This window comes from Colletotrichum karsti, assembly GCF_011947395.1.
Source record: "Colletotrichum karsti strain CkLH20 chromosome Unknown Scaffold16, whole genome shotgun sequence".
NCBI lineage: Eukaryota > Fungi > Ascomycota > Sordariomycetes > Glomerellales > Glomerellaceae > Colletotrichum > Colletotrichum karsti.
The window spans coordinates 864,018-888,553 of NW_024065916.1; the positions used below are offsets into that span (position 1 = coordinate 864,018).

General features: G+C 53.1%; 5 protein-coding genes across 5 annotated transcripts; 4 read left to right on the forward strand and 1 right to left on the reverse strand.

Annotated features, from left to right (window-relative positions):
* Positions 1-558: 558 nt before the first annotated feature.
* Positions 559-2,657, forward strand: CkaCkLH20_05784 (fungal specific transcription factor domain protein; the record flags this gene model as incomplete). Its single annotated transcript, XM_038888502.1, has 4 exons — positions 559-719; positions 773-1,423; positions 1,478-1,660; positions 1,748-2,657. The coding sequence occupies 4 exons, from the start codon at positions 559-561 to the stop codon at positions 2,655-2,657; spliced, it is 1,905 nt and encodes a 634-aa protein (XP_038746399.1).
* Positions 2,658-3,126: 469 nt separating this feature from the next.
* On the forward strand, positions 3,127-4,290 carry CkaCkLH20_05785 (uncharacterized protein; the record flags this gene model as incomplete). Its single annotated transcript, XM_038888503.1, has 3 exons — positions 3,127-3,333; positions 3,388-4,026; positions 4,078-4,290. 3 exons carry the CDS (start codon positions 3,127-3,129, stop codon positions 4,288-4,290), a joined length of 1,059 nt encoding a protein of 352 aa, XP_038746400.1.
* Positions 4,291-5,329: 1,039 nt separating this feature from the next.
* CkaCkLH20_05786 (set domain-containing protein 5) lies at positions 5,330-6,611 on the reverse strand (the record flags this gene model as incomplete). The annotated part of the gene is made up of 4 exons (XM_038888504.1): positions 5,330-5,636; positions 5,692-6,039; positions 6,092-6,366; positions 6,420-6,611. The coding sequence occupies 4 exons, from the start codon at positions 6,609-6,611 to the stop codon at positions 5,330-5,332; spliced, it is 1,122 nt and encodes a 373-aa protein (XP_038746401.1).
* Positions 6,612-8,847: 2,236 nt separating this feature from the next.
* On the forward strand, positions 8,848-9,861 carry CkaCkLH20_05787 (hard-surface induced protein 5; the record flags this gene model as incomplete). Its single annotated transcript, XM_038888505.1, has 3 exons — positions 8,848-8,999; positions 9,054-9,261; positions 9,319-9,861. The coding sequence occupies 3 exons, from the start codon at positions 8,848-8,850 to the stop codon at positions 9,859-9,861; spliced, it is 903 nt and encodes a 300-aa protein (XP_038746402.1).
* A 12,912-nt stretch (positions 9,862-22,773) lies between these two features.
* Positions 22,774-24,444, forward strand: CkaCkLH20_05788 (major facilitator superfamily transporter; the record flags this gene model as incomplete). Its single annotated transcript, XM_038888506.1, has 2 exons — positions 22,774-23,441; positions 23,493-24,444. 2 exons carry the CDS (start codon positions 22,774-22,776, stop codon positions 24,442-24,444), a joined length of 1,620 nt encoding a protein of 539 aa, XP_038746403.1.
* Positions 24,445-24,536: the final 92 nt, after the last annotated feature.

Consider the following 24,536-nt stretch of genomic DNA (forward strand, 5'->3'; position numbering starts at 1 on the left):
ATGTATCAACCGAGGAGATGCTCGGTTGTTCAGATCTATGCCGCCTGCTCAGGTCACGTTGGCGACGCGGCAACCAAGTCTGAGTGCTCTGTCCAAGGCGGAAGTTGGAAATCGATAATGCAATGAGTCTGTCTCAAGCTTTTAAGAAAGAGACTAAAAATACAATAAAGTATACAAATGACTGGTAAGAGACAGGAACAGAGATGAAAGATGCTATTGAGTAATGAGTAAATGAGTGAGTGAGTGTGTGAGAGATGAGACGACATGAATACAGCGCTGATTGCAGTGAACTTTGGCGGTCCCCCACACTCCCCGCTCTGCCGATGTGCCGGCGGGGGGCTTCCTTCGCGAGTCGGAAACAGGGGTTTGGTCAGCAATGTCAAGTGACCCCCAGGCCCTTCCCTCTACGGAGTACAGCGTCAATTCCGCCATCACATACCTCGGTTGCTTCTCTTAGAAACAGATGGCAAAGTGAAAGACAATCTGCATTGGCTCAGGACACGTTGGTCAAGACATGCTCCTTTGGCATTGTGCGCTGTTCGCATAAGACTTTCACTCATGGACGCCGACTTCAGGCCGAACCAGCTGAAAATCGTCCCCTACCAGACGCCGGGACAGGCCCCAGAAGCGGGCAAGAAACGCAAACGAAGATGGACTCAAGTTGAAGGCCACAATCGGCCGTCTTTGAAGATCAGGAATGCTTGTATCGCCTGCAGGGAGTAAGTTCAAGATACGCATCGTATGAGTCTCAGAGTCCCTTACATTTCGCTAGGAAGAAGACCCGATGCTCTGGCCACATGCCCTGTATCCGATGCCAACAACACAACCGGCAATGTCAATATATGCCGACAACAGCATTACCGCATCCTTCCGAGAAACGAGACAGCATCGCGAACCCGGCGATATCTCCCGTAGAGGCAGCGACGACTATTTCTCTCGATCAGCAGCATTCAGACGGCACCCAAGCACCCAACTTTCACGACTTCTCGCCCGTAAACCCCTCTTCAGCAAACGAAGCATCAGGAGAAACACCAGATGGGCCACTCCAGGAAGACCAGTATGGCCACTTTCACGGCGGCGCCTCCGAGTTCGCCTTTCTTCACATGGCAAAGCAGAAGCTGGCGAGCTTGCCATCAATGTCGATTCGCTTTTCTGATTATCCGCTCGCCGAGTCCGGAGACTTCCCTCCAATCATTCCTCCGAAGCACATCGCAGACAAGCTGTTGCGAGTCTTCTTTGATTTTGGACTAACTACGTCACGATTTGTGCATGAGCCGAGTTTGGTGGAGTCTTTCGAGAAACTGTACAACGATGGACAGTGTGATGGCCTCAATAATGACAACCTTGCACTGATTTACATGGTGATGACTCTTGGCTCACACTATTCGAGAGTCGAGAACATGTACTGCGGGTATGCTCCAAGGTAGGTTATGTCTCGTCCATCGCAGGAAATATCCACCTTATTTACTTTCAGCAGCGTTCGCTTCTACCACATGGCCGACAAGCAGCTCCAAAAGGATACCAGCAAAATCACCTTCGCCTCCCTTCAGGCGAGAATGCTGGCAACGCATTATCTGTTGAACCACTCCCGCATGCACGAAGCATGGTCCTCATTCGGCATCGTCGTTCGCCACGCCCAGGCCCTCGGCCTCCATCGTCGGTCAGTCGGACCACCTACCAATCATGTCACGCACGAGTATCGGAAGCGATTATTCTGGACCATATACATTCATGACAGGATAATCAGCAGCATATTCGGTCGTCCCTGTGCGATACATGACGACGACATCGACCAAGACGAGTGTGCCCTGGCCAACGACGAAGACATCACCCCAACAAGCTGCTGCGTCACTGCCGACGGAGACTTTTGCTCAGCAGCAGCAATGTTGCATTATGCTCGTCTTTCGAGGATACTGGGTACAATATTGCGGAGATTTTATAGCCCTGTGGCTCGAAACAGCAACGTCCTGCAGCTATACCAGGCCGCCACTGATTTCGAGAGAAGCCTAGTAGACTGGCAAGATAACCTCCCGGCATACCTCAACTACGTCGTCCTGCCTCCCTCGGCTCTTTCAACCATGACACAAAGGCAGACATGCACGTTGAAGCTGATGTTTGCGCACGCCAGTCTTCTTCTTTACCGTCCGTTCATGCTCTACTCCATGGACCCATCCACCAGCGCTATCTCGCGACTTGAGCAGTGGGTCAAGCGATGCCATGATAAGTCTATAGAGGCTGCAAAGATGGTTGTCAACGAGTGCCAGTACCTCTGCCAACGAGGCTTGTTTTCGAGGGTTTTCTGGCTGGTCAATTACATGCAGTTCGCAGCCGTCGGCACCCTCTATATGTACTCCCACTTATGGCCCGAAGCAACGCATGTTAGGGACACGGCAGAGGATGCCATGGCCGAGTTTCCTGTTGGTGTCGAAGGAGATCTCGTAGGCCAAAGATATGTCGAGATACTGAGTGAACTGCGAGAGATCACCGCAAAGTCTACAGCTATGCCGTCGATGGGAATGGACCTGCTTGCAAGAGCATGCACTGTGGATGAGTTACCCGCATTTGATGATTCGCTGATGGACTTTGGAGGCTCATTCTCTAATCTCTTCTTCGATGTAACTGCCATGGACGAGTACATAGCAGACCATACTAGATAATGTCGACTCTTCACGAAGCATCAGCGCTTGCTACTCCTGTACCAGATTTTCAAAGTACCAGTCCGACCCGCAACGCGCAGAAACCCCGAACCGCCCTTCATTGAATCAAGAAGGTGTTCGAGTCCAGAACCAAGGCAGTTACAACACGCCGCCGCTGATTTGCGCAGCATACCTGAATCGTCATCTGATGGTTACCGCGCAGACCCGCTCGGGGAAGGTGCACGAATTACCGGATTAGGAAATCGTGGCTTCCCCGGGGCCGAGCCCGACCCCGCTTCCGGCCGGTATCCGGGGAACACTGGTGTTTCCAGATACGGCAACGAAGCGTGATGGCGTCTGCTACCGGTGGCTACTCGAAGCGACAGAAATGGAGGACATAAAGGCACTATGGCCGTGACGGAGTTTGAGATGGATCTGTCTTTGCTCAAGTTCAAAGTGCATCGCATATTTCGTCACTAAAAGCTCCATCATGACCGAAGTCCTCGGATACAGCGCTTCCAGCCTACACTCCGAACCTGTCTTTGCGCAGGAGAAGGTTGTCGTGCGGCAGGAGGAGAAGTTGACCTTGCACGGAAATGGCGGGGTACTAGACGACGTCAGGCAGCTCACCCCTGTCTATCCCGATACTCCCATCGAGGAGATTCGGAGGAGATACTGGCAAGACGGTGTTGTTTGGGTAAATTACTTCCAATATCCCTTTACAGATACATGTGGCTGATACTGCTCGTAGGTCAAAGGTCTTCTCGACCCCACAATGGTCAAGAAGATGCGTTCGGACTACCTGAGCTTCGTCGACCAGGGCACGGGGATGCTCAAGCCCGGCACCGATCCTGTAGACGGCATCTTCTCCGGCGGCGACTGGCGCGAGTTCCTCCTGCCCGGTGCTGTTCGCGTCGCCTGTGGTCTCAAGGACGAAGGCCCCTTCGTCGACAACGCGATCAAGAGCCACAGCGCCGACTTTTACCAGGAGTTCAAAGACAAGGTCGGCGAAGAGCTTGAGCCGTTTGTTGGTCGACTTGCCGAGTTTGAGGATTCGTGGTGTCTCCCGCGGTCGCTACTTCGCTGTTCCGTGCCGGGTGGCGAGACGACGCCGGTGCACTACGACCAGATCTTCCTTCGTGCGGGGCCGCCTACGAGCGTGACGGCTTGGGTACCCATCGGTGATGTAGAGTTGGAAGGTGGCGGTCTTATCTATCTGGACCACTCTCATGACATCGGCAAGAGGTATGAGGAGGACTTTTCCAGGGTGAATGCCGAGCTTCCAGACTCAGAGAGGCTTTCGGCGTTCAACAGGAACATGGAAAAGGGTGGGTGGCTTGATAGGAACGCAAAGAGATTCGGGGAACACTGGTCTCGTGGCTGGCTCGTGGTAAGTTAGAGTTCGATATCGGATGCCTCGCAGTTACTGATTGTTTCGTAGGGCGCCTATGAGGCTGGTGATGTCGTCTTTCATACTCCGTATGCGGTTCACGCCGGGGCTATGAACCAGTCGCCGCAGGGGCGTATCAGAGTCTCGACGGATTTACGCTTCGTTGACAAGACAAAGCCGTACGACGAGCGCTGGACCTACATCGCCTATTCTGAGAATGATCCCAATGTGGCGAGTAGACAGCCAACGAAGAAGGATGGGTAACGAACAACTCTAAGATGTACATTCTTGTTGAACAATCAATCTTTCGTTTTATTTCTTTCATGAACGCTCGGTTTGAGTCCAGAACCAGATGTTGGCGTTGCCCGTTGGTTAATCGAGGTGTAGTGTTCTTCCATTCAGATCTGGGGTTCTGGGCAATGCTGGCTCGAAGCTTTCGGGTTAGCGACTCATGCACTAATTCCAAACGCTTCAGGGCCATCGCTTCTGTGTCCTACCGAACTCTCAGTTCAGACGTAAGACCAGTGATGTATAAAGGAAAGTACACTAAAGTACAGTCGTTCATCAGGCGATGATCTATCATCTTGTGAGAGGTGTAAATGTTAAGATTTCTATGATGCCGGACCTCGGTGCATCATTTACTTCGAGCACAGCAGGAGCATGGGCGGTGCCATCACCGGTCGCTAGCGCCCGGGCTCTAACGGGCCGCTGTGGGGATTGCGGTGATGGAGACTCCGGCGTCCCGTCTCTCTGACTGAGTCGGCCATCCCAGTTGATCTTTTCGACTCCGAGAATCCGGGCTCAACTCGCAATGATTCGTACGATCCTCGCGACGAGTGGGAAGTAAGACACCTGACTCTCGTGAGGACGGGGCATACCATTGGGCATGGCCTGCTTCTCCGCGGCTTGACGTGGTGTAGCCGCTGTTCGTCCCATCATACGTGTTCCTTACAGTGAAATATCATTGAAGGCCCCTGGTTACAGATGAGCGGCTGCTCTGGAATCGCTTGGATTGTGAAGCGCTGTTTCGTTCGGCCCGATCCCGTCTATCGTGTATGCAGTCATTTGTGGTTTACAAGTGCCTCTCCGATTGAAGACGGTGGTAGATGAAATCAGAAAAGCAAGCTCCATTGTCGGCGGTAACTAACGTCTATGTAAACGACGTTTATGTAAATCATGAGAACTTCGCGATAATAAAACAAGAAAAGAATCAAAAGCGCCGTTGTCTGCACCATCGCAGCGTCCTGCCACTCCCGCCGCGTCCACGTCTAAGCCACCTGCCCATCACAAGTCGAACTCACTGCTAGTAGTTCCACTTGGTGGGATCGAAACCATCGCAGAAGCCGCATTCGCACTTGAATCCGAACTTATAATACAACACCGAAGGCTCTTTGCCATACGATATGGTGAGTTCCTCTCCTTTCTCTATCTCCCAGGATCGAACACTAAAGATGAGGACCTCGTCCTCTGCGTCGTATTTATACTGGATGGTCGGTTCGCAGGAGTGGTTGAAACGTGCAGCAACTGGGAACAGACCAGCGGTGTCGTGGCGCGCGGCCAGTGTCTTCTTGAGAGCCAGAGCTTTGGCCTTCGAATACTTGGAAGCGAATCTGAAGAACGTCAGCAACTACCATCAATCGAGTCGAACTTGGCGTGGTAGCTCACGCGTTGGTGTTCCAGACAGCTTCAGCCTTGGTCTCTCCGTCCCGACCGAAGTACGCGTGGAGATCATCGGCGATCTTTCTCTCACTCTCAGACAGCAGGTCGACGGACGGTTGAACTTCCTTGTGGGTCGCATGGTAGAGCGCTTTCTCGACCAGAATGGTGTCTCCCTGACGCAAGTTCGTCTTTGCGAACGCTCCCCAGCCAGCAACCAGAGATCGACGGACCTCGAAGAAGTCGTTCGCGAAGATGAATGCTCTCTGGTTCACAACGCCCTGCTCGTCTTCAACGTACGTCAGCAGAGGCCGTTCCGCAGCAACCGGGGCCTTGAGGTCATGGCCGAAGCCCAAGCTAGTGATAAGTGTCAGCGGTCCCGCTTCCTATGAAATCTATCCCAACTCACTTTCGCAGGGGCAAGATGGTCAGCTCGTCTGAGTGGTCAATGTCGCTTGAGTCAGTGTCGCTTGCATAGTCGGTTTGAGAAGGAGAGAAGAGGTCGGCATGAACCCCTTCGCTCTCATTGCCGTCGTCGTAGTCGTCATCGTCCTCGTCCGGCTCCCCTCCCACGAAGATATTCTTGAGTAAGGGGGCCGTTTTCCAGGTCATGTACTTGCTCGCAAGACATGGGAGCTTGGGGGCCACAGCTTCCAAGAAGACTTCGAATTCTTGCTTCAGAACCTACATACTCCTGTTAGCTATGGTCCACATCTTCACGCTTCGAGCAAACGCACATCCAGGCTCATGTTTGAATGAGCTTCAATCAGATCGTTGACCCTGTGTGCATTCACTCCGATAGGCAAGATGGCCTCGAGCTCGAGGGATCGGATTCTCTCCGTTGGCTGCCTCGGCACCCCATGAGGATGGCCGCCGTATGTGTCGTTCCAGTCGCCACGTGCGATCGCATCGGCACCGTTATCTTCCATGATCGACAGACTTGGTTCTTCGGGTTGGTCGTCCTTACTCTGTCAGTGGGGTTGTCAACCGGACTTCCGACTGAGATTATGGGAGAGCGGACGGGATCTTGTCAATATGACTTCGACCGTCGACTAAAAAGCTATGATGGTGATCCAAGAAATAAGGACGTCGCTTGATTGAGAAATTTCGCCTAGCTTGTGTCATTGTCAGCAAAAGTAGCAAAGACGCTGGTCTTTGTTGCCCAGCATGAGACCGCATCCAATGTCTTGACAGAGGGAGTCTCAAACGAACCTAGGTGCTGAAGATAAAGAAGTCGTAAAGAATGTAAAGAACGTGTGGAAGCTAGCTCTGCTGTGAACCGATGCTGAAGGACATCTACCGGAAAAACGAATGAGGATGTTTGAGGGTAAAAATGTTGATAATGCTGGTTGCTTCTCTTTGGGCGATGTCTTCAATGACTGGCTTGAGATTCCAAATCAACCAAGGATCGTTGCTGCCGTTGCCACTGCGATTTGCGCCGCCTTTGCCGTTGTTGTTGTTGTTGTCGTCGTCGTAGTCGTTGTCGCCGTTGTTGTTGCCGTAGCTCAATATCAAAACGCTGCCAGACAGGCCGCCAACGCCCTGACGAGACAAGTTGTTTCTTGTGAGAGCAGCTTCCTAATGAGTCGTATTTGCTTCTATTCGTAGACTTTCTGAGCTCTCGACAATTCAATACTCAGGTTCCTCGGGGGTTTCGAAGTGACGAAGATGGGAAGCTGCGATCCCTTTTAAACCCATACAGGAATGCCGGCGATCGCTGGTCGTTTTTGAAGGTAAGTAGCGAGTGAGACTGCGTCTCTTTGGTCCGGGTCGGATACAAGGCAAGTTGAAAAGTCAAGATGCGAACTGAAGTAGGTGAGAAGCCAAGAAGCGATCGAAGATGTTGCAAGAACTCGATAATCACCGGAAAGCGCGACCTGCTTCTGTTGACGCTGCAGGACTAATTGCTCGAGGTGTTGGTATTGGGTTGTTGTTGAAGAAGCCCAGCTGAGCCGTTGAAGATTATATGGTTGAAGTAGTTGCAGCACTGAGGAAGGAGGATGACGCGGGATATCTCACCTTCACGTTCAAATCGCTGTTGAAGTCTGCATGGGGAAAGAAGATCGATATGCTTCGCCGAAGAGGAGACCTGTCTTGAGTCATTGGGTTGGGCTGCTCGAGTGAGAGTTTCCAAACCATGAGAGTGTCTCTAGCCTTCGTCAATACTAGTGCTTTATAGGTATTCGATCCGGAATACTTCGGATTCCTAGAACTTCGTGAGAGAAATAGATATATTAGCAACAGCGTTCTGGAAGAAAAAGCGGAAGATGCGCTCAGCTTTAGTAGGGGGTCGTTCAATTAAAACATCAAGCAGAGGCGGCAAGTCCACCCCCGTCAACCTTGGTGTTCTGTGAGTATGGTATATGAATATGAATAGATGCAAAAGATCCAGTTGCTAAATGGAATTATATGAGTTCAGTGTGACAACTTTCAGCTTGAACCTTCTACTATAAAAATGGCGATTATCTGAGGTGAATGAGGCTCGTTTCCACCTGCCGAATCAAACAAGACGCATATCCGGACAAGACTGTCACGTTGTAGTTTCGCCCAGACGTCTCTTTGAGGTCTCTTTCTGTTGCAATTTCTGGATCTCTGGCCGTAGAAGATAATCCAGCGACACTTTTTCCCCCAATATCACCAGACCCCCTGACAGAATATGGGCCAAACAGACTATAGGAACTGGCAAGTTTTCTTTTAGAGGCATCCATCATTCTGATTCAGGGGCGGGATACCCTCCTATTAAGAGATTGGATGTGATACTCTCTGTACGTACGACCCAGTCGAAGTGAAAGTAGAACGGATGGAGGGACCGTTGAGACATCTAGAGGGCATTCCAGGGCGAATATTGAGTGCATTCAGAAGACCTTCGACAGGCACGTAAGGGGCAAATGACCCCGCCGAGCAATTTGTCGGCGCCTATCCGTAATGTTTGACGCCTCCGGAAGAAAAGAGCAAGACACCCCGCCGTCATTGAATACTGCTTTTGGATGCTCTTCCTTCCCTTGACCAATTGACTGGGCCAGCCACAAAAGCATTATGAACAGGACGCGGGGCACTCTCTGTCCGACCCAATTGTCATTGTGCTTCACCACTCTTCTTCGCCCACTACGTCTCTGAGACCCTGGCCGAGAATCTCGCCAAAGGCACCGCCCTTGCATCGCCGATATGGTGCAGAATCCAATATCCAGCCTCTCTACTAACAGGAGGTATCTCTCGGCTTGCATCGTCGGGGCAACCATCCTCCTGGTTATCACCGCGCTGCGCGTATCCAGTGATGACGACCCAGCGGTGCTGAAATCATCGACAAGATGGAACAGGTGCGCTCGCAGACCAGATTCTCATATAACGATAGTCTGACTTTGCTCCTCTAGCGCCGCGATTCCAGACGAACCGGGACATGCGATGTCGTCCACCCACCGAGGCAAGAAGGACGACCGGCCTACCTTCGCCGACTTGGCCGCCAACTCTGGTACGGATAAGGTGACGACGCACAACTACGGGCTTCTTTACGACAAGCATCTCCCTGCTTTCCGCGATTTGCCGGTCAAGATACTGGAAATTGGCCTGGGTTGCGGCTTGGTAAGTTGGATATCCACACCTCCGCGTTCGATCTGTTGCTGATGGGTTTGCTTGCAGCCATACGCCCCCGGTGCTTCTTATGATACCTGGATTCAATACTTCGCGAACCTTGAGCTCAATATCATCGAACAAGACCAGGCATGCGGCAAGGTCTGGGCGACCCAAAATCCAAAAGCAAAAGTCTTCTTTGGCGACCCTGCCTCGGCAGAATTCCTCCACGATACAGGTGACAAGATCACCTCCGACCGCCTCTTGGACATAGTCATCGATGACGGCGGTCACACAATGACCCAACAGGAGGTTAGCCTCAAAGAACTTTGGAAATATGTTCGTCCCGGTGGCATCTATATCGCCGAAGACTTGCATACCAGTTTTCTATCTTCCCATGACGGTGACCCAACCAGGCTGAATACAACAAGACGTACCTTTATGCGCTTCGTCTACGAGCTCATGGACGACTACATCAGTGTTCCCGCATTGCCCAATGAGTTACAGTTGCAAACGAGCGGCCAGAAGTACACGTTTTCTCATGAGGTCTCGAGTATCGAGTGCATGGAGGCAATGTGTGTCTTCATGAAGAAGGATGTCGGGGCTCGGTGACCTTGTCGGTGAGTGAGACCGTGGGTTTAGATGTGAACGGTGGAAAACAAGTAGGCCAACCTCATCTATACTGGACTTTATCTAGTTGACAAGAAGTTGCTCGTCCTAAGGTCAACCTATCATCAGCGCTACACCATGCTTCCAAGTCCACCATCTTTGAGATTTATTGAACCCATTGTACCCACTCGATACTGCTTAAGAAATCGCTCTCATGGCATCCGGCTGCGAAATTGGAAACCAAACGGCGACGACCGGCCATGGAGAATCCATGCGTGGACTCGCCGCTGGTTGTCGATCGGTCGTACCGTGCCGCCATTCATCTACAGTTCGGTAGCATGTGCCACAGAAACCAAAGGAAATATCTGGGATCAGGCGATGGCCAATCGATGGCGAGAGTCACAGAAAATGGGGCTTTCATCATCGGTCCTGGCTGAACTTCGCCCGGAATCGGAGAGCGGCGCGGTAACGGTCGTGGTAAGATGGCCTTTGGCCGCCGTTTGTCCGACTACCGTCGGTGGCTTTGACGCCGTCTCAGATGTTTCCTCTTCGAATCGGGTGCTGGTTCCGTTTCAAGGGAACGCAACGAAGGGCCGTCCCTGAGTCTGAGCGAGAATTCACGCCTTGCCAAGTCTCGTGGAAGGAAGGAAGCCTTCTAGCAGGTACTTAGGTGTGAACTAATGACAATGGGGTTTGCGACATGTCCGTTCACTTTCTTCCAAGTTGCGGAAGCAGGAGAGCATCGGGTCGGGGCCAGGGTCACTGGGTCAGGTAATGTGAAGATGGGTCCAGATACAGCTTCGCGGCGTTTGTTCCCGTTCAAAAGTTTCATTGCCTTTTCCCGGCCCTCATGAATGGAAATCTACTCTTTGGAGGCTCGTTTGGTACCCGTGGTTTCGTTTCAAGCTGTTTGGGGGGCTCGAAAGTCTTCGATGAGATGTTCCGCGCTCGGCCGCTCTGAGTCCATGCGGCGCAATCCACCAAAGCAATATTTGGAAGCAAGCAATTCATGACATGATGACATGAGAGTGAGTTGACAGCAATGTTGCAGTTGTATGACGGAAGCGGAGTCGGTATCACGTTAGATGCAACAAACGTCTGCATAGTCGGAAGCGTCTACTAAGACGTTCTGTGACAAGCGGCGCTAAGCCCTGCAAAGAGGTTCAACAGCGACCGTCCACGAGGAGGCTTCGTCCGGAGAGGGCCATCCAGAAGGAATCGAAGGATGCCGAAATGCAGCAGAGCTAAGAAACAGCCACACTGGAAAAAGAAACTACTGTGCTTATTTCATGGGATCGTGTGCTACATGTTGCCCCAAGACGAACTGACACGCCCACTTTTCTGGCACTTCTTTCAGAGATACCACTTCACAGTATTGCTACGATGCCTAAGCCTGCGAGATTTGACCCCTCAACAAGGTTATCGGCAAAGATACTTTGCTCACAGATGAAGACGGCGGCAACACTGCGTCAACGGACGTTGTCCGGGCTCCAAAACCAGGTGCCATATTGAGCCATAAGCTTTTTCGGCGCAGCGCGCCGTGGCCCGTGGACATGGCCTGTCTGTCAAAGAACTCCCGTTTGACCTCACGAGTGACAGACGTCCAATCTTTTCCAGACTTTCGGCCACTAGGATGAGCACCGAGTTCCATGTTAAGCTTACTGCACGTTAAAGCTTGCTCTTGTTGCTTATTCGCTGCCGGCCATTTTGCCTCTTCGTTGCACTTTTCCCGGGGGTCTGTCGCCTTCTTCCCACGTTCCATGTCTGAACACTGCATCGAACGTTATGATGCCCAGACGGTCATTCTCCTGAGCGTTTGTGGGTAAGAAGCCAGGTTGGATGAAGCTTTTCCTCCTCGGCCGATTGTAGATCAGGCCAAAAACACATGTCGGGTGGCTGTTCCAGTGCAACGTTGAGGTTTCTGCGCCCGTTGTCGTCCTTCCTTCGGTCTTGTTCGCTCAAAGAATGGCGCACCGCGTCAAGACATGAGATCCTCATCCTTCTCGAACTCTCCGAGCGCCGTCGTCAGGAGTATATACGAAGCATCAGAATCCCCAACTTTGGACCATCAGTTACTTACTGCAACACATTGAGTCTGCACTTCTCCTCACAACCAAATCATTGATTCATAAGGAGAGAACCCTACTTCTCGATCATTGGCATCATTGGACCTTACACAGTTCAACCAACTCGCCAGCCTTTTAATATCTCCGATATTTCATCATCTCCCAGGCGGCATTGCTGACGCGGAAAGGGAAAAGCACTTTGTCAAGGTGAGTCCCCCCGGAATCCGTCTTGAAGGTACACTGCCGGACTAACATGAGAACTGGCAGAGTTGCCTCACTCGCTCTTCTAGCCATGGACTACAGAAGTTCCCGCAATACACATCGAGCAACGCCGAGACCCAGTTCAAGAGAAAGAGATGTCAACAGTAGACTAAAGGGAGGTTCTCGACACGTCAAGACAGCGGAAAGCGAGCGATGTCGGGAGCTTTCTCAAGGCCGTAGCGGTTATAACCGAGTACGGGATCACGGCATTTCGACCAAGGGGAGATCTGGTTACAACTGATTGACGTATTCCGTGGTCCTGGCGTCAAGCCAGGTAGAGCAGTCGGCGGAGTGATTAGACAGCATGGCATCATAGAAGACAGGCGTTTGGATAGGGGGACTTCACTATTGTGGTTAAAGTCGGGGTTATGGGCAGCCCAATCTGATTATTACAACTAATGAGGGACTCGAAATGACAGTTTACACCATGATACATACGCAACCCAAGTGAAAGACCGCAGACCACCGACTGCCGAACCCCAGTACCAAATAACAAACCCAAGCCTTTCCCGTATAATTTCCACATTCTTTTTCTGTTGGAGTACTGTTATCCTCCTCGCCACATCCCGCCATATACCCATCTCAAAATCGCTGAAAACCAAGCAAACACACAGAAACTCTACCGCTAAAGAGTCCTAACCTTTGAGCCTATGAGTGACAGGCTTGATACCGGACTGAAGCGAATACTCGATCAGGGCCTCCACCTTCGTTCGCGCTCATGAAAATCAACCACTGATGGCATGGTCCGGAATCATCGGCATGACGAAAAGGGGCGATTTCTCAGACACGTAGGGCAGTTCTCTTCGCCCAGGTGAACGCCCTCGACAGGTGAAGCATGCAACGCTGGGCAGTTGCACACCCAATAACCCGGAGTTTCAGGCCACTCCCAGCCTTCTGGGAATGATGTTGCGTCTTGTGATTCGACATGGGCACCAGGTTGGTAGAACCCTAGGCGAGCACCACAGGGCATGCAAAAGTTGCGCAGTGACACCAGCCGGCATCCATCCGGGATTGGGGTGTTGTTCTCCTCGTTGTAGAATCCAAACCTTTCTCCTCCGGGATATTCGATAGCACGTTGCGGCTGGTTTTTGCCGAATGCTCCTCTCGCTAACATTTTCCCGCAAGAGTAATAACAGGCTCGTTCGTTACCCGTGTTTCTTCTTTCATCGTCGAGTAATATCCCTGTGTTGTTGTCTTCCTCGGAGTCGAACACCATGTTGCTAAAAGTAACACCTCTTGAGTTGTGCATTGGAGGACTGTTCCCAATGTTTTCGTTGAGCCCGGTGTTGTGGCTAAGCTGTTCATTATGTTGTCTGTCGGGATTTCCGTTGAGTGTGCTTCGTCTCTCATAAGAGCGCATGTCTGGCTGGGGATGTTCCATGTGTGGCTGCGCATGTTGCCAGGGACTAGGTGTCAGGCGCGGAAGCACTCTAGAACCAAGCTGAATGGGGTGCGGTGAAGTAAGTGGCGACCGGGGTGTAGAACAGCACGAGGCCCTGGCTTGCCGGCGAGCTTGTTGGTTGATGTGAGGGGCGATGATGTCGTGCTGGGAAAGAGGGACGAGATGAAATGGCTCGATACGCTGTTGAGGATAAACAAGAGGTCTGAGAATAGGTGACCTGAACGTCCCCCGCTCTCTCTTCTTGGCTGGAGTTTCCAAGGCCTCGTCTTCCGCTTCTTCTTGCCGCTTCCGCCGCCTGGTTGTCTTCGACGGGTGACTCTGACCTGATCCGCCGGTCTCTCTCGTCCGGTGAAATCCAGACTGCTCTGGCGATTGTACATTACGGACTTTCTTGTCAGTAGATAGAGACACTGAAGACGCTCCCATCTGGCCAAGGTCCATGTGGTCTGCTCGATGGAAAACCGGATCAGACGACGGGCTGTGTATGATAGCCATGTCTGGGTCGATCTGCACTTGCTTCGCCCGCGGGGGACGCATTCTGGGAAAGTTACGTGTTCGCGGGGCTCCTTGCAGACGAGGTTCTCCGGCTCGCCGCTTCTTGTATCTTGCTCCTTTGTATGGGTCGTTTGTCTCATCGACTTCAAGCTTCGGTGAGAGTGCGGCATTGTCACCAACACGCGGTTGCTCCGTTCGCCCATCTGTCGAGGCAAGTCGTTGAGTAGACTTTCTAGTCGTATTTCTGGCAGCATGGCCTTGCGCTTGTTCTATGGTGAGCGCCATCGTGTCGTAAGAGATGAATAAGTTTTGTGGAATGTAATTGAGTCGGTGGTTAAGATGCCCGAGAGTTTCAAACAAAGTCGACCTGCCAGAGTATGGCGTCAAGTTTTGGATTTGACAGGGAAGAGCAGCTTTGAATGATTCAGGAAGAATAGGATGGAGATGAGTGAGGGAGGAAATGGGCGAAGTCAGGTCTCTGATCGACTAGATATATACGACAGTAGATCCCAGGATCCGGGATACTGGCCAAAGACGAATACCTTGGAGACAAGAACCCTGCCGGATACTGGGAGAAAAGAGACCGCCAAGCTAATGGGCAGGAGAAAACCGCGGTGAACCATGACAGGTTATGGGCAGGACCCGCGTCAAGCGTAATAACTCAGCAAGGGGAGTGGTCAAGGGGAGGATCTCTAACATCTAACGGATACAGTATCCGGCAGCGACAAGGTTGCCAATTTGGAACCGTCAAGTAACGATGATGGATAAGCCCACACAGCCTTACCGGATGGCCCCAAGATAGTTCTATGTATGTATGTATGGGTCTCGCAGGAGACCGGCTCAACACGATAGGACTTGTCGATGCTCTAGCGCCGACGCTACCATCAAAAGCGCGTACGGTCGTTATATGGCAAAGCAAACAGCGGGTGCAGGTTGATGAGCTGGAAAAGGGAGATTGCGTAGTATATCAAATGCGCTAGCGTGTGATAGTCATATAATTGTGCAGTAGCGCCCTCGAGAGCGAGTCCCGGGAAATCGGAAACAAATCATATGAAAGCTGTCGTTACATTTTGTTGGTGCGGCCGCGTTGAAGTCGGCCAGGTGTGTGCCACATTTGTCTTCAACCCTTGTCAATCCGGTTGAACCTCGAGGGTCATGAAGCCAGGGCTGCGAGAGAGGGGGAGAGAAACACTGCCCGCCCCCAAAGGCCTTGAGTCTGCCCGTTCAGCAACTCTGAAGGAACAAGTGAGGACCGGGACCGATCAAGGATGGGTCCGAGCCTTGTTCTTATCCCGATGGAGACTTCGCGGGAGCCAACCTTGCATCCGGCTGGAGATCTCAAAACCACCAGCACGAATGAGAGGCACCGCAGGACACCGGAGCGTCATACCCTTGATCTCCGGTGTCTAGCGCTTCAACTGAAGTGGGGTCCAAGTCTCCATGTTCATCGGAGTGGAAGCCCGCTCCCCGATGCGGGCCGCTCGAGAGAACCGACTTCGCCAGTGTTAGCCTCTTGTTGTACGAGCTTCATCGTGTCTCTCGTCCAACTCCGAGTAGTCGGTACCTTTGAGTCTGGGGAAAAGAGATAATGGTGTCGTCCCTCCCCCTCCTCCTGGTCTGTGCCTCTTTGCCCAGCCAGGCCCCGATATGATGCTGATGACATGATCGACCCCTGCAACTCATATTTGCTTCCTCATTTTGGACATGCCTTGACGGGCGTAAGTGGCCTCAGCCGGCCGTTTCCTCGCCCGTGGCCATCATTTCCGTTAACACCATTGGTCCTCAAGCCCTCACTTTTTACACTGGAGTTGTATTCTCATACCAAGTCACTTGTAAAAGCACCGCGCATCTCTCATGATCTGGGATGCTACGCGCCACATCGCCTCGCTCCTCTTTCCCCCCGAGTACCTGGACAGGGCCACAACCAAGGGTAACTGTAACCGAACGCTTGGAGGGACATGAAAGCCACCACACTGGCTCACCGGTCATACAGGGTTTGCTCGCAGGGTGCGGGTCGATGAGCGTGTTCCCACAGATCTGATCTCCGCTTCAACTGCGTTCATGGACCATCGGGTGCGTTAAGTGGTACGATAGCAGGATTCGAGAGATGGGGAGGGGGGGACCGATGAGGAGAGAACAGTGGCGACACGGGACGTCCCATATTGAAGCAGAGAGTCCGTTGGCGTTGACGGTGTATCGCCATCTGACGCAACGTTTTCCACCGTACACCAGATTCAGCTTGTTATGTGAGGTCTTCCGGACATATTTCCACGCAGAGATGTCGGTTCTCAATTGAATGAGACCGGACATGCACTGTGAACAATGGTCGCGCTCGGGTTGCCTATTCAATCCATCGTTTCACTGCGTCGGGCATTACCTGATCAAGCTACAAAATAGTGACGAATAATTCTCCGATCGTCGTTCAGCTGCGTCTGTCAACGATCACGTTACACTCTTCGCAGGAGCGGGCCAAATCAACCGCCATACTTGGGCGCCAAACACATGTACGATCCCTGAGCATGGCAGAAGACGATCTCTGTGCGACTTGCGCCGCTCAATAGTCACTGTGAACCGTCCCCACGTTCTTGAGGTCACCGAGGTCGCCGCTGATGAGGCTTGGTTTGCCAAAACGGGATATTGATACTCACAAAAAATGACACAGCTCCCGGGGACGCAGTGACTCGTCATCTATCCAGGTTTGAGAGCTCGTCAGATATCAACATATACCAGAATGGATTTCAGACCCGTACTCAAGTCTGGAACGGACCGCTGGATGGGTGTCATATGTGAGGGTCGTTTTCCTGGTCTCAAGGAGGTGGCGGGTGGCAGAGCTGATTCATTCCCGGTTCGTGACTACCCGTGGGGCGGCCCGGGCGAGATCTATGAGGGACCAACAGCGGCAATACGTGGTTTTCTGAGTGACACAGGCCTTCTATTGCCGGGTTGGCTCTCGTTGGATGTCGTTCCGGTGGTGTCCTCGGAAGACTGCCAAGAGAGACGGGAGAGACTGGCAAAGCTGGCGAAGGTGGCTTCGCATGCACAAAAGCTGAACGGCGGTCCGTCACGCTCTCTCCTGTCTTTACCAGCAAACTTGCTCAGCACTTTGAGTATCATGAGGCCTTCGGCCACGGCCTCGTTGGCCTCTAACCGAAGAAACGTTCACACCACCGGCGTGATTCTGGCAGCGGGCGCTGGTTCATCTGCAGGTTTGTCGTCGCAACGTGGTAAAGAAACCGGTTTCAACCAACCACCTTGCGCGCTTCAAGACAAACATTGCGCTCGGTTCTCTGGCGTGCCGCCCAGATGAAGATACGCTGCTCATTTGGAACATTCGAAGAACGAAGCGCAGATACGTACATTAGGCGCGGAGCGCTGTGGCTGGTTCGCGACGTGCGCCCGTCAGGAGACTCGGGCTGTTGCTTTCATTCGTCTATTTTCACTTATATGAGTCTAGGGTGATGGTTTCATTCCATTGTTTGTACTTTTACGGCGACATGAGGTCGAAAGAGTTGCCTCATCGCGCGTCAATATAGCATGATTGTTTGCCTGAACCCCTGGTCTCAATTTCCCACCTCATGGTTTTGCACGACAACTACAACTATGCGGTGTTTCCTCAGGAACTCTTCAATATTGAATCAGGCATCTATATCTGAGAGCAATATCAAAGACTCGCGCGATGGGTTGCCAGGCGGTGTATTCGTATGTGCTCGGTTTGGTCAAAATTTCCGATCAGTTGTGGGATGAGAGGTCGACAGTTCGGCCATCTCTCTAGCCCCTCTCCAAACAGTTCACAAGACCACGTATGTTGTCAGTCGGCGAGCAGAGGGCTTCTGGATTGGCTTCCATTGACCGCTCGACTTTGGGCAGGATGAGAACTGCCTTGACAAACGTTGGGCAAAAGCCCGAAACCTGACCGCCGTTCGACGATCTTCGCCGAGAACTACTACTATCACTCTTGTCAGTTGCTGAAGTATTGGAATAACAACGACGAATTATTACAGAGCGCCCGGGTTGACAACAACATAGGTGCCCCGGGGGTTTCTGAGAAGACTCCCGCATGATACGACGTGGTTACTTGACCGACTTCCGTCTTCCTGGTGCGATGGGACCATGGGACTGACAAGGAGACTGCTTTGACGGAGATGTCCCTGATACAGGATCAGCTCTTCGGGCGTGAGGGGTGTCTCCTTAGCTGGGGAACTATCCAGTCTTCACGCAGACAAACTTGTCGACGCATGCACTTGAAGGGGTGATTTCACGGAAAGAGCCCCCGCCTGACAACACGAGAAATGCCCAATACCCTCAGGCGAGGTTGTAGAGCCCGGCTTGACACGAACAGTTAGGAACTCAACGATACAGGCGGAGAATGACGCCCTCTATCTTTCCCTGAACTTCCCTCGCTCACAGCAGAGTTGAGACTGGAATATTCACGCAGGGGGAGTCTTGGAAGCTGCTCCAGCACTGGCCGAGCACCATCAGATTTTGCAAAAGGTCGATTTGGAATTAGTTGACATCCCAGCAGACCAGCCATGGCATGAAATGTGACTGTCTGGGTTGGTGGTATTGACTGCTTCGCTTCTCTGCGTGGAAACATGACCGGACAAGACCTGACACTGAGTTCCCATCGTCGAGATCAGAAATCCTCATCAAAGCTGACAGGGAGTACAGCTCCTGGCCTGGACACATGCAATTGATCGACCTGTCCACGTCAACTTGGTGCGCAACAGTAGTCATGGGAATGACAGTCGAGCCCTCGAGCGGTGGAGTTCTTCATTTAGAAGTTGCCTCTTTCGACCTTCAGCTGCTGGGTATCGTGGAGAGACGCCCAACCGGTTGGATCATTACGTACGTGGAAAGTGTACGCTATCAACCGGCGTGAGTGGGATTGAGCAGACTAGCCCATTACATATGCGGCTTGGCAATCACGCCCATCTAGCCTTGCTCGTCGTCGAATGTGACGGTATCAAGACGACGTCCAACGCCAAGTTCACCCTGGCTTCCGGCACCAATGAGCTTCTCTTCCAATACAACAAGATACCATGAGCCAGGTTTGCGAAGCGCCGACGTGGGCCCTCCAGAGAGGCCCAACGTAACCGTACGTCTCCTCATCGGTGGCAGCAGGGTGACGACGAGGGAGGCTTTCCCTTGGTAACCAACCAAGACGCCGGTCGGTTTGGGACGAGTTGGGCGCCAACAAAGACAATGACAGTCCAACGGCGCCAATCTCCCCTGCGTTGAAGTCAGGGCTACATGTATCCTCGAGTTCCTCGTCCCGCGGGGGGGGCATCGGTCCGCGGAACGGTCTCCGGGCGAGGATAACATCGGCCTTGTGGACTCGCCAGACGAATAAAGATATCACGGCGGTCCATGGGAGAGCTGCAAGAGCGTGGATACCCCTCCTGCCGGTGAACAGGCCCGCTGCCCGTGGTTTTCGTCCAGATCCACGTTGGACGGGCATGACATCGCAGTGGCTGGGCTGGCTAGGTGGATGAGGGGGACAAGAACCTCGAACCAGGTTTCCAGGCGTAGGGTCGCGTTGGCCGTGGATACGTCGATAGGGCACAATGCAGATGTCTCTCAAACTGTCAGTCGTTGGGACACGGAGATTCCTCCGTCATGGCTCTGAGTAGTGCAATAATGAAAGTGGTAAGGGTTTGAAGACCACGCTCGGCTAGGGAGATGGCTCGATACCCTCGTGACGGCAATAAATGCCAGCTCTCTGGGAGGCTTTTCGTGCAAGACTAGCCGCGGGTGAACGTTGAACGCAGACTGCAATGTGCTGATGGCACACACAGGTGACAGGGCTGGCGATCACACATGCGCGCCGGTGGGCAAGGCATCGTCGCGAGGTACTCCCGGGGATCCGGAACTGGATCCGGGATGGCCACCCGGTGAGGGACATATTTCGGAAAACCGTTTGGGGAAAGACGAAAAGACGAAAAGACGCAGAGGAGAAGAGCGAGGAAGAGGAGGAGGTCGACGGGGATCAGCTTCTGAGAGCAGATGAGGGGCTTGAGGGGAGAGCTTTCTCCCTGGTATCTTGCTGTGAGGAAGAGCTTTCTCACTTTCACGAGAAGACTGGCGTTGCAGCGAGAAGCGAAAGACCGAGGAGCGGGAAATGAGGCACCTGATTTCCCGCTTTCTGAGGAAAGTTGCGTGACATAAAGCTTCGCGGTTATTCACAGAAGAGATGACTTTTCCCTGCATTAATCTTCACAAATCGATGACCCTCAGAAGCAGGTACGAAGGATCGAACGACAAAACTCAAAGCCATCTGTCCAAACGCATTAGCAAACTTTCACAAATGGCGTCTTTCCAGGACAGACTTTGTGTGTTTCCCCCCTCACTTACCATGTCTTTTCGAGAGTGGACATTGTGGTATATCACTATGAAAGCTGGTCTCGCGATCCCCGCTCGCTCGGGATGTGCCCGGCGGGAAGTATAATTCCTTCCGCGAGGTGAGCCATCGTGGGATGCTGCGTGGGCCCGGGGGAGCTCGTCTAAGGTGGAGTAGTGATCATTTCCTGAACCGAGCTCCGGGCCCAGACCGATCTCTTCCGGAGAGGGTTTAAGCGAGGGGGAGAGACGGTTTGCGCCTCGGACGGAATCGCACGTGTTGTTGATATGTTGTTCATGCTGCGACCGTTTGCTTGTGCCTCGTCGCGCCGTGGCTATGAAGCCTGGGTGAAATCTTGTGAATATCACTATGCACAACCTCAGGGTAAATACTCAACCCTTACCCTATCTTCGACCCAAGCCGAAGCCGAAGCCGAACCCTTACCCTAACCCGGGTTTTCTCTGATGGCTTTTCTGCCTAGTGACATGAGCTCAGGACATGAGCTCAGGGAACACTTCTGCGTGAGGGGTGCTGATTGCTGGTAGTCGGGAGCATGAACCGCATAACCAGACGGGCGTTCTGGCGAACCTCCCACCTCTGAGACGCCGCGGAGAGTTCCGGCCGTCAGGAAGAACCTGGGACGAGGGTTTTCCAGAGGAGAGATCCAGAACATGAGATGGGACGACGGGTCGACACGGGCTGCAGCTTTGCTTGGCCGAGAAAGCTGAAGGAGCGAGGGAATCCCCTACCAACGGGCCAAGCACCGCGATAGGAATTCGTTCCTGGATTCGCAGAAGAGCAAAACCGAAAGCTTTACCGGAAGCCAAAAGTGCCCAAACTCTAAATTCTAGATCACGTCTTCCTCTATCTGGCGCCAATCCCTCGCAACCCCATTGCGCTTCCGCAGACGCGGTCGCAGGGGAGACGCGGTCTTCTCGTCTGCCAACGCGCGTACATTGCCTTTTCTGCATAGATGCTAGATTAAGCTTACACAACATCTATGATACCCCGATAAGTTTATTAGCAGCGGATAAGGGAGAGAAAGAGGGGAAGTGGATTCGCTATCGCTTTTGAATTTTGGTTCGGGACCTGCATTTCCAATCTCTTGAGTCACAGAGACGAGGAATTAGGACGCGGCTCGACAGATGGACGAGAAGGGAGAACGCGGACTCCGGACTCTCGAATGAACCCGCCGCGCAAGCTGCAAGATGAAGCGGGCATCACCACGTCAGTGAGACGGAATACGTACCAGATCCCAAGGTACGTACCTCGATTCCCCAATCGGGAGCCGACCGGCATCCGAACGCTCATTGGGTGCTCGGGGCTCGAGCTCCACTGTCAGAGAGGTACGTACTGCTTACCAGTGCCCGTTGACGCTATCCCTAACTTGGAAATTGGGAACGCTGCCGCCGTTTGATTTGCTGCGACTCTGAGAGAAGCTCATCATCGAAGCTCACCCTCGCGTGCGCAGGATGCTGTACGAGTCTAAACTTGCTGCTTCATTGGGTGAGTTTGAGACCGTAAGCCAGATTGTGTGTGTATCAAACGTTACCGCGGCCCAGCATGTTGGGACTTTTGGCGCCCCTCCCAAATCATGCAGCCCTACCTCTTGATTGCGTTGCTGGTGCAGCATTTCGACCTGTCGTTGCGTTGCTGATTCCCTCCATATCTCATTCGCAGATGGCGGCGTTTGGTGAGGCAGATCTCACCCAGTCAGCCTGCATTTTTTTTCGTTTTGCTTGCTTATCCTTGATGACGTACTTGGGGCTGCGTCTATTGCTTTCCTACTCCGGAGCAAAGGTCCGCCAGATAACGACAGCAAGGAAAAGTCTCACGGCCATTCGTTAACCACCTCGACCAGCCCTGCTTCATGTTGTCACTCGTCTTGATCGTGTGCCACGCACATCTGGGAACCGCCACGAATACACCAGCGCAAGCTCCCGTCGTCGTCGAGTGACGAGCACCCGGCACCGCGGCACGCATACGTCGCAGTCGCAGATACGTCGTGGTTGCAGATGCGGCAGAGCGAGAGGCACTTTGCACCCGCAGGGAGTGCTTTTTTCAGTTTCAGACCGCGTGTCTGAACGTTGACGGTTGGGGGGGTCCCCTATCGCGTCACCAAGGGATAAGATTCATAAGATTGCAGTCTGCGTCCCTCACCACCACCACTTCCATCATTACCTAAAACGGATCAGTGATGCCTCTCTCACATATTTCTTGAGCTTGTTCCCCCTCTCACATTCCTCCTGCGGTCGTCAAAAACCAGGGGACCAGCGCCGCTTTCTTAGTATATTGCACAACCACACTACAGAGTGCCTCGCCCAGGCTCACGCAACAGTTACACTGCAGCCAACATGCATCGCCGCGCCGAGCAGTCCGACGACTTCAACGGAGACTACCACGACCGTCCGCCTAGGAGCTCCGAGGATGACGCTACCGAGTCCACGCCACTCTTCGCCGGCAATCCACCGCGCCCCGGCGCCAACCGTGGCCGCACCGATTCGCTCCTCCGCGCCGCCAACACTCTCCACGTGCCCAAGGTCCACAACCCGGACCTGATCGTCGGCATCTTTTGCGCCGTCGTCCTCGTTGGATCTGCCTCCGGCGGGCTTTGGGTCATCCCCACCACCCGCAAGGTCGAGGATATCGTCTGCCGCCACTACTACGACGTTTTGAGCAGCGAAAACATCGACGAGAGCTTGTGCAAGGAAGACGCCATCCAGTCCAAGGTCGCCTACATTTTTGCCATATACAGCGCTCTGCAGGCTTCCATCGGTGCCGCTTGCGCCTTTCCCTGGGGTATCGTGGCCGATCGACTTGGAAGGAAGTGGGTGTTTTCTTTGACCATACTGGGCATGTCCTTCGACCAGGCCTGGTTTGCTGCGGTCTGCGCTTTTCCCAAGACGCTCCCTCTTGAGGCTCTCTGGTTTGGCCCTACGTTTCTGGTCCTCGGCGGCGGAAATGCTGTCCTTAGTGCGATCGTCTTCTCGATGCTCGCTGACGTGACGACCTCCGAGAACAGGTTTGTGACGTCCTTTTCGTTCTGCGCTCATCCTGCTGACATTCATGACAGGGCAAAAAGCTTCATGCGGGTACATCTGTCGTCGATGATCGGAAATTTGTGCGCTCCCGCTGTGGCCGGTTGGATGATGGAGAAGACGGGCCCGTGGCCCGTCATGGCCGTGGCGTACGTCGGATTTTTGACCCTGATATTCACCATCCACCTCATCCCCGAGACGAAGCCAGCCGCCCAGGTATCCGAAGACCCGATCGAGGATGAGGATGAATCGGAATCCCCCATGTTGGGCGCCATCCAGCACACGCTCCTGCGTCTCAAGGAGTCGTTTGCCCTCTTCAAATCGCCGTCGCTGGTCCTTTTGCTGGTCGCCACGCTCAGTTCGTACCCCGTTCTTCTGTCGACATTGCAGTTCATGTCCATCTACGCCTCAAAGCGCTACCATGTCTCGCTCTCCCAGACCGGGTACCTCTCGTCTCTGTACGGCTCAGGCGTTCTCCTCTCGATCATTCTCATCCTGCCGGCCTTCTCCAAGCTCCTCGCTTCGCCCAAAATGCCAAAGACGTTGCGCATTCCGGACGATCACCAGCGCGATCTCTTCCTTGCCCGTGTTTCGTCGATAGCCCTGCTGATGGGATCTCTGAGCATGTCTGCGTCGCCGACGGTGGGGTCCTTTATCGGCGGACTTGCCATCCTGTCTCTAGGCACTGGATGGGGCAGTTATGTGAGGAGCGTGAGCAGCGTGTTCGTTGACCCGGCCCATCGAACCCGGTTGTTCTCCATTATCTCGCTCGTCGAGACCGCCGGACAAACGTACGCGCAGCCCATGCTGGCGTGGCTATTCAGCATTGGTATGAAGATGGGCGGACTCTGGATTGGGTTGCCCTACTTGGGCGTTGCCGCTTTTTGTCTGCTTGCTCTGATTCTTTTGCTTCTTGTTAGGCTGCCACCGTCAGAGGGCAAGACCCCTGAGGATGACGGTGAAAGTAGCCTTCCTGCTCAACCATGAGCATCCACTCTCTTCGTTCCTTGTCGTAAAGCTGCCCCTCCCGACAGCGGTTTCCTTGTTTGTTTTCGATACCATAGAATGTTTAGAGCGAT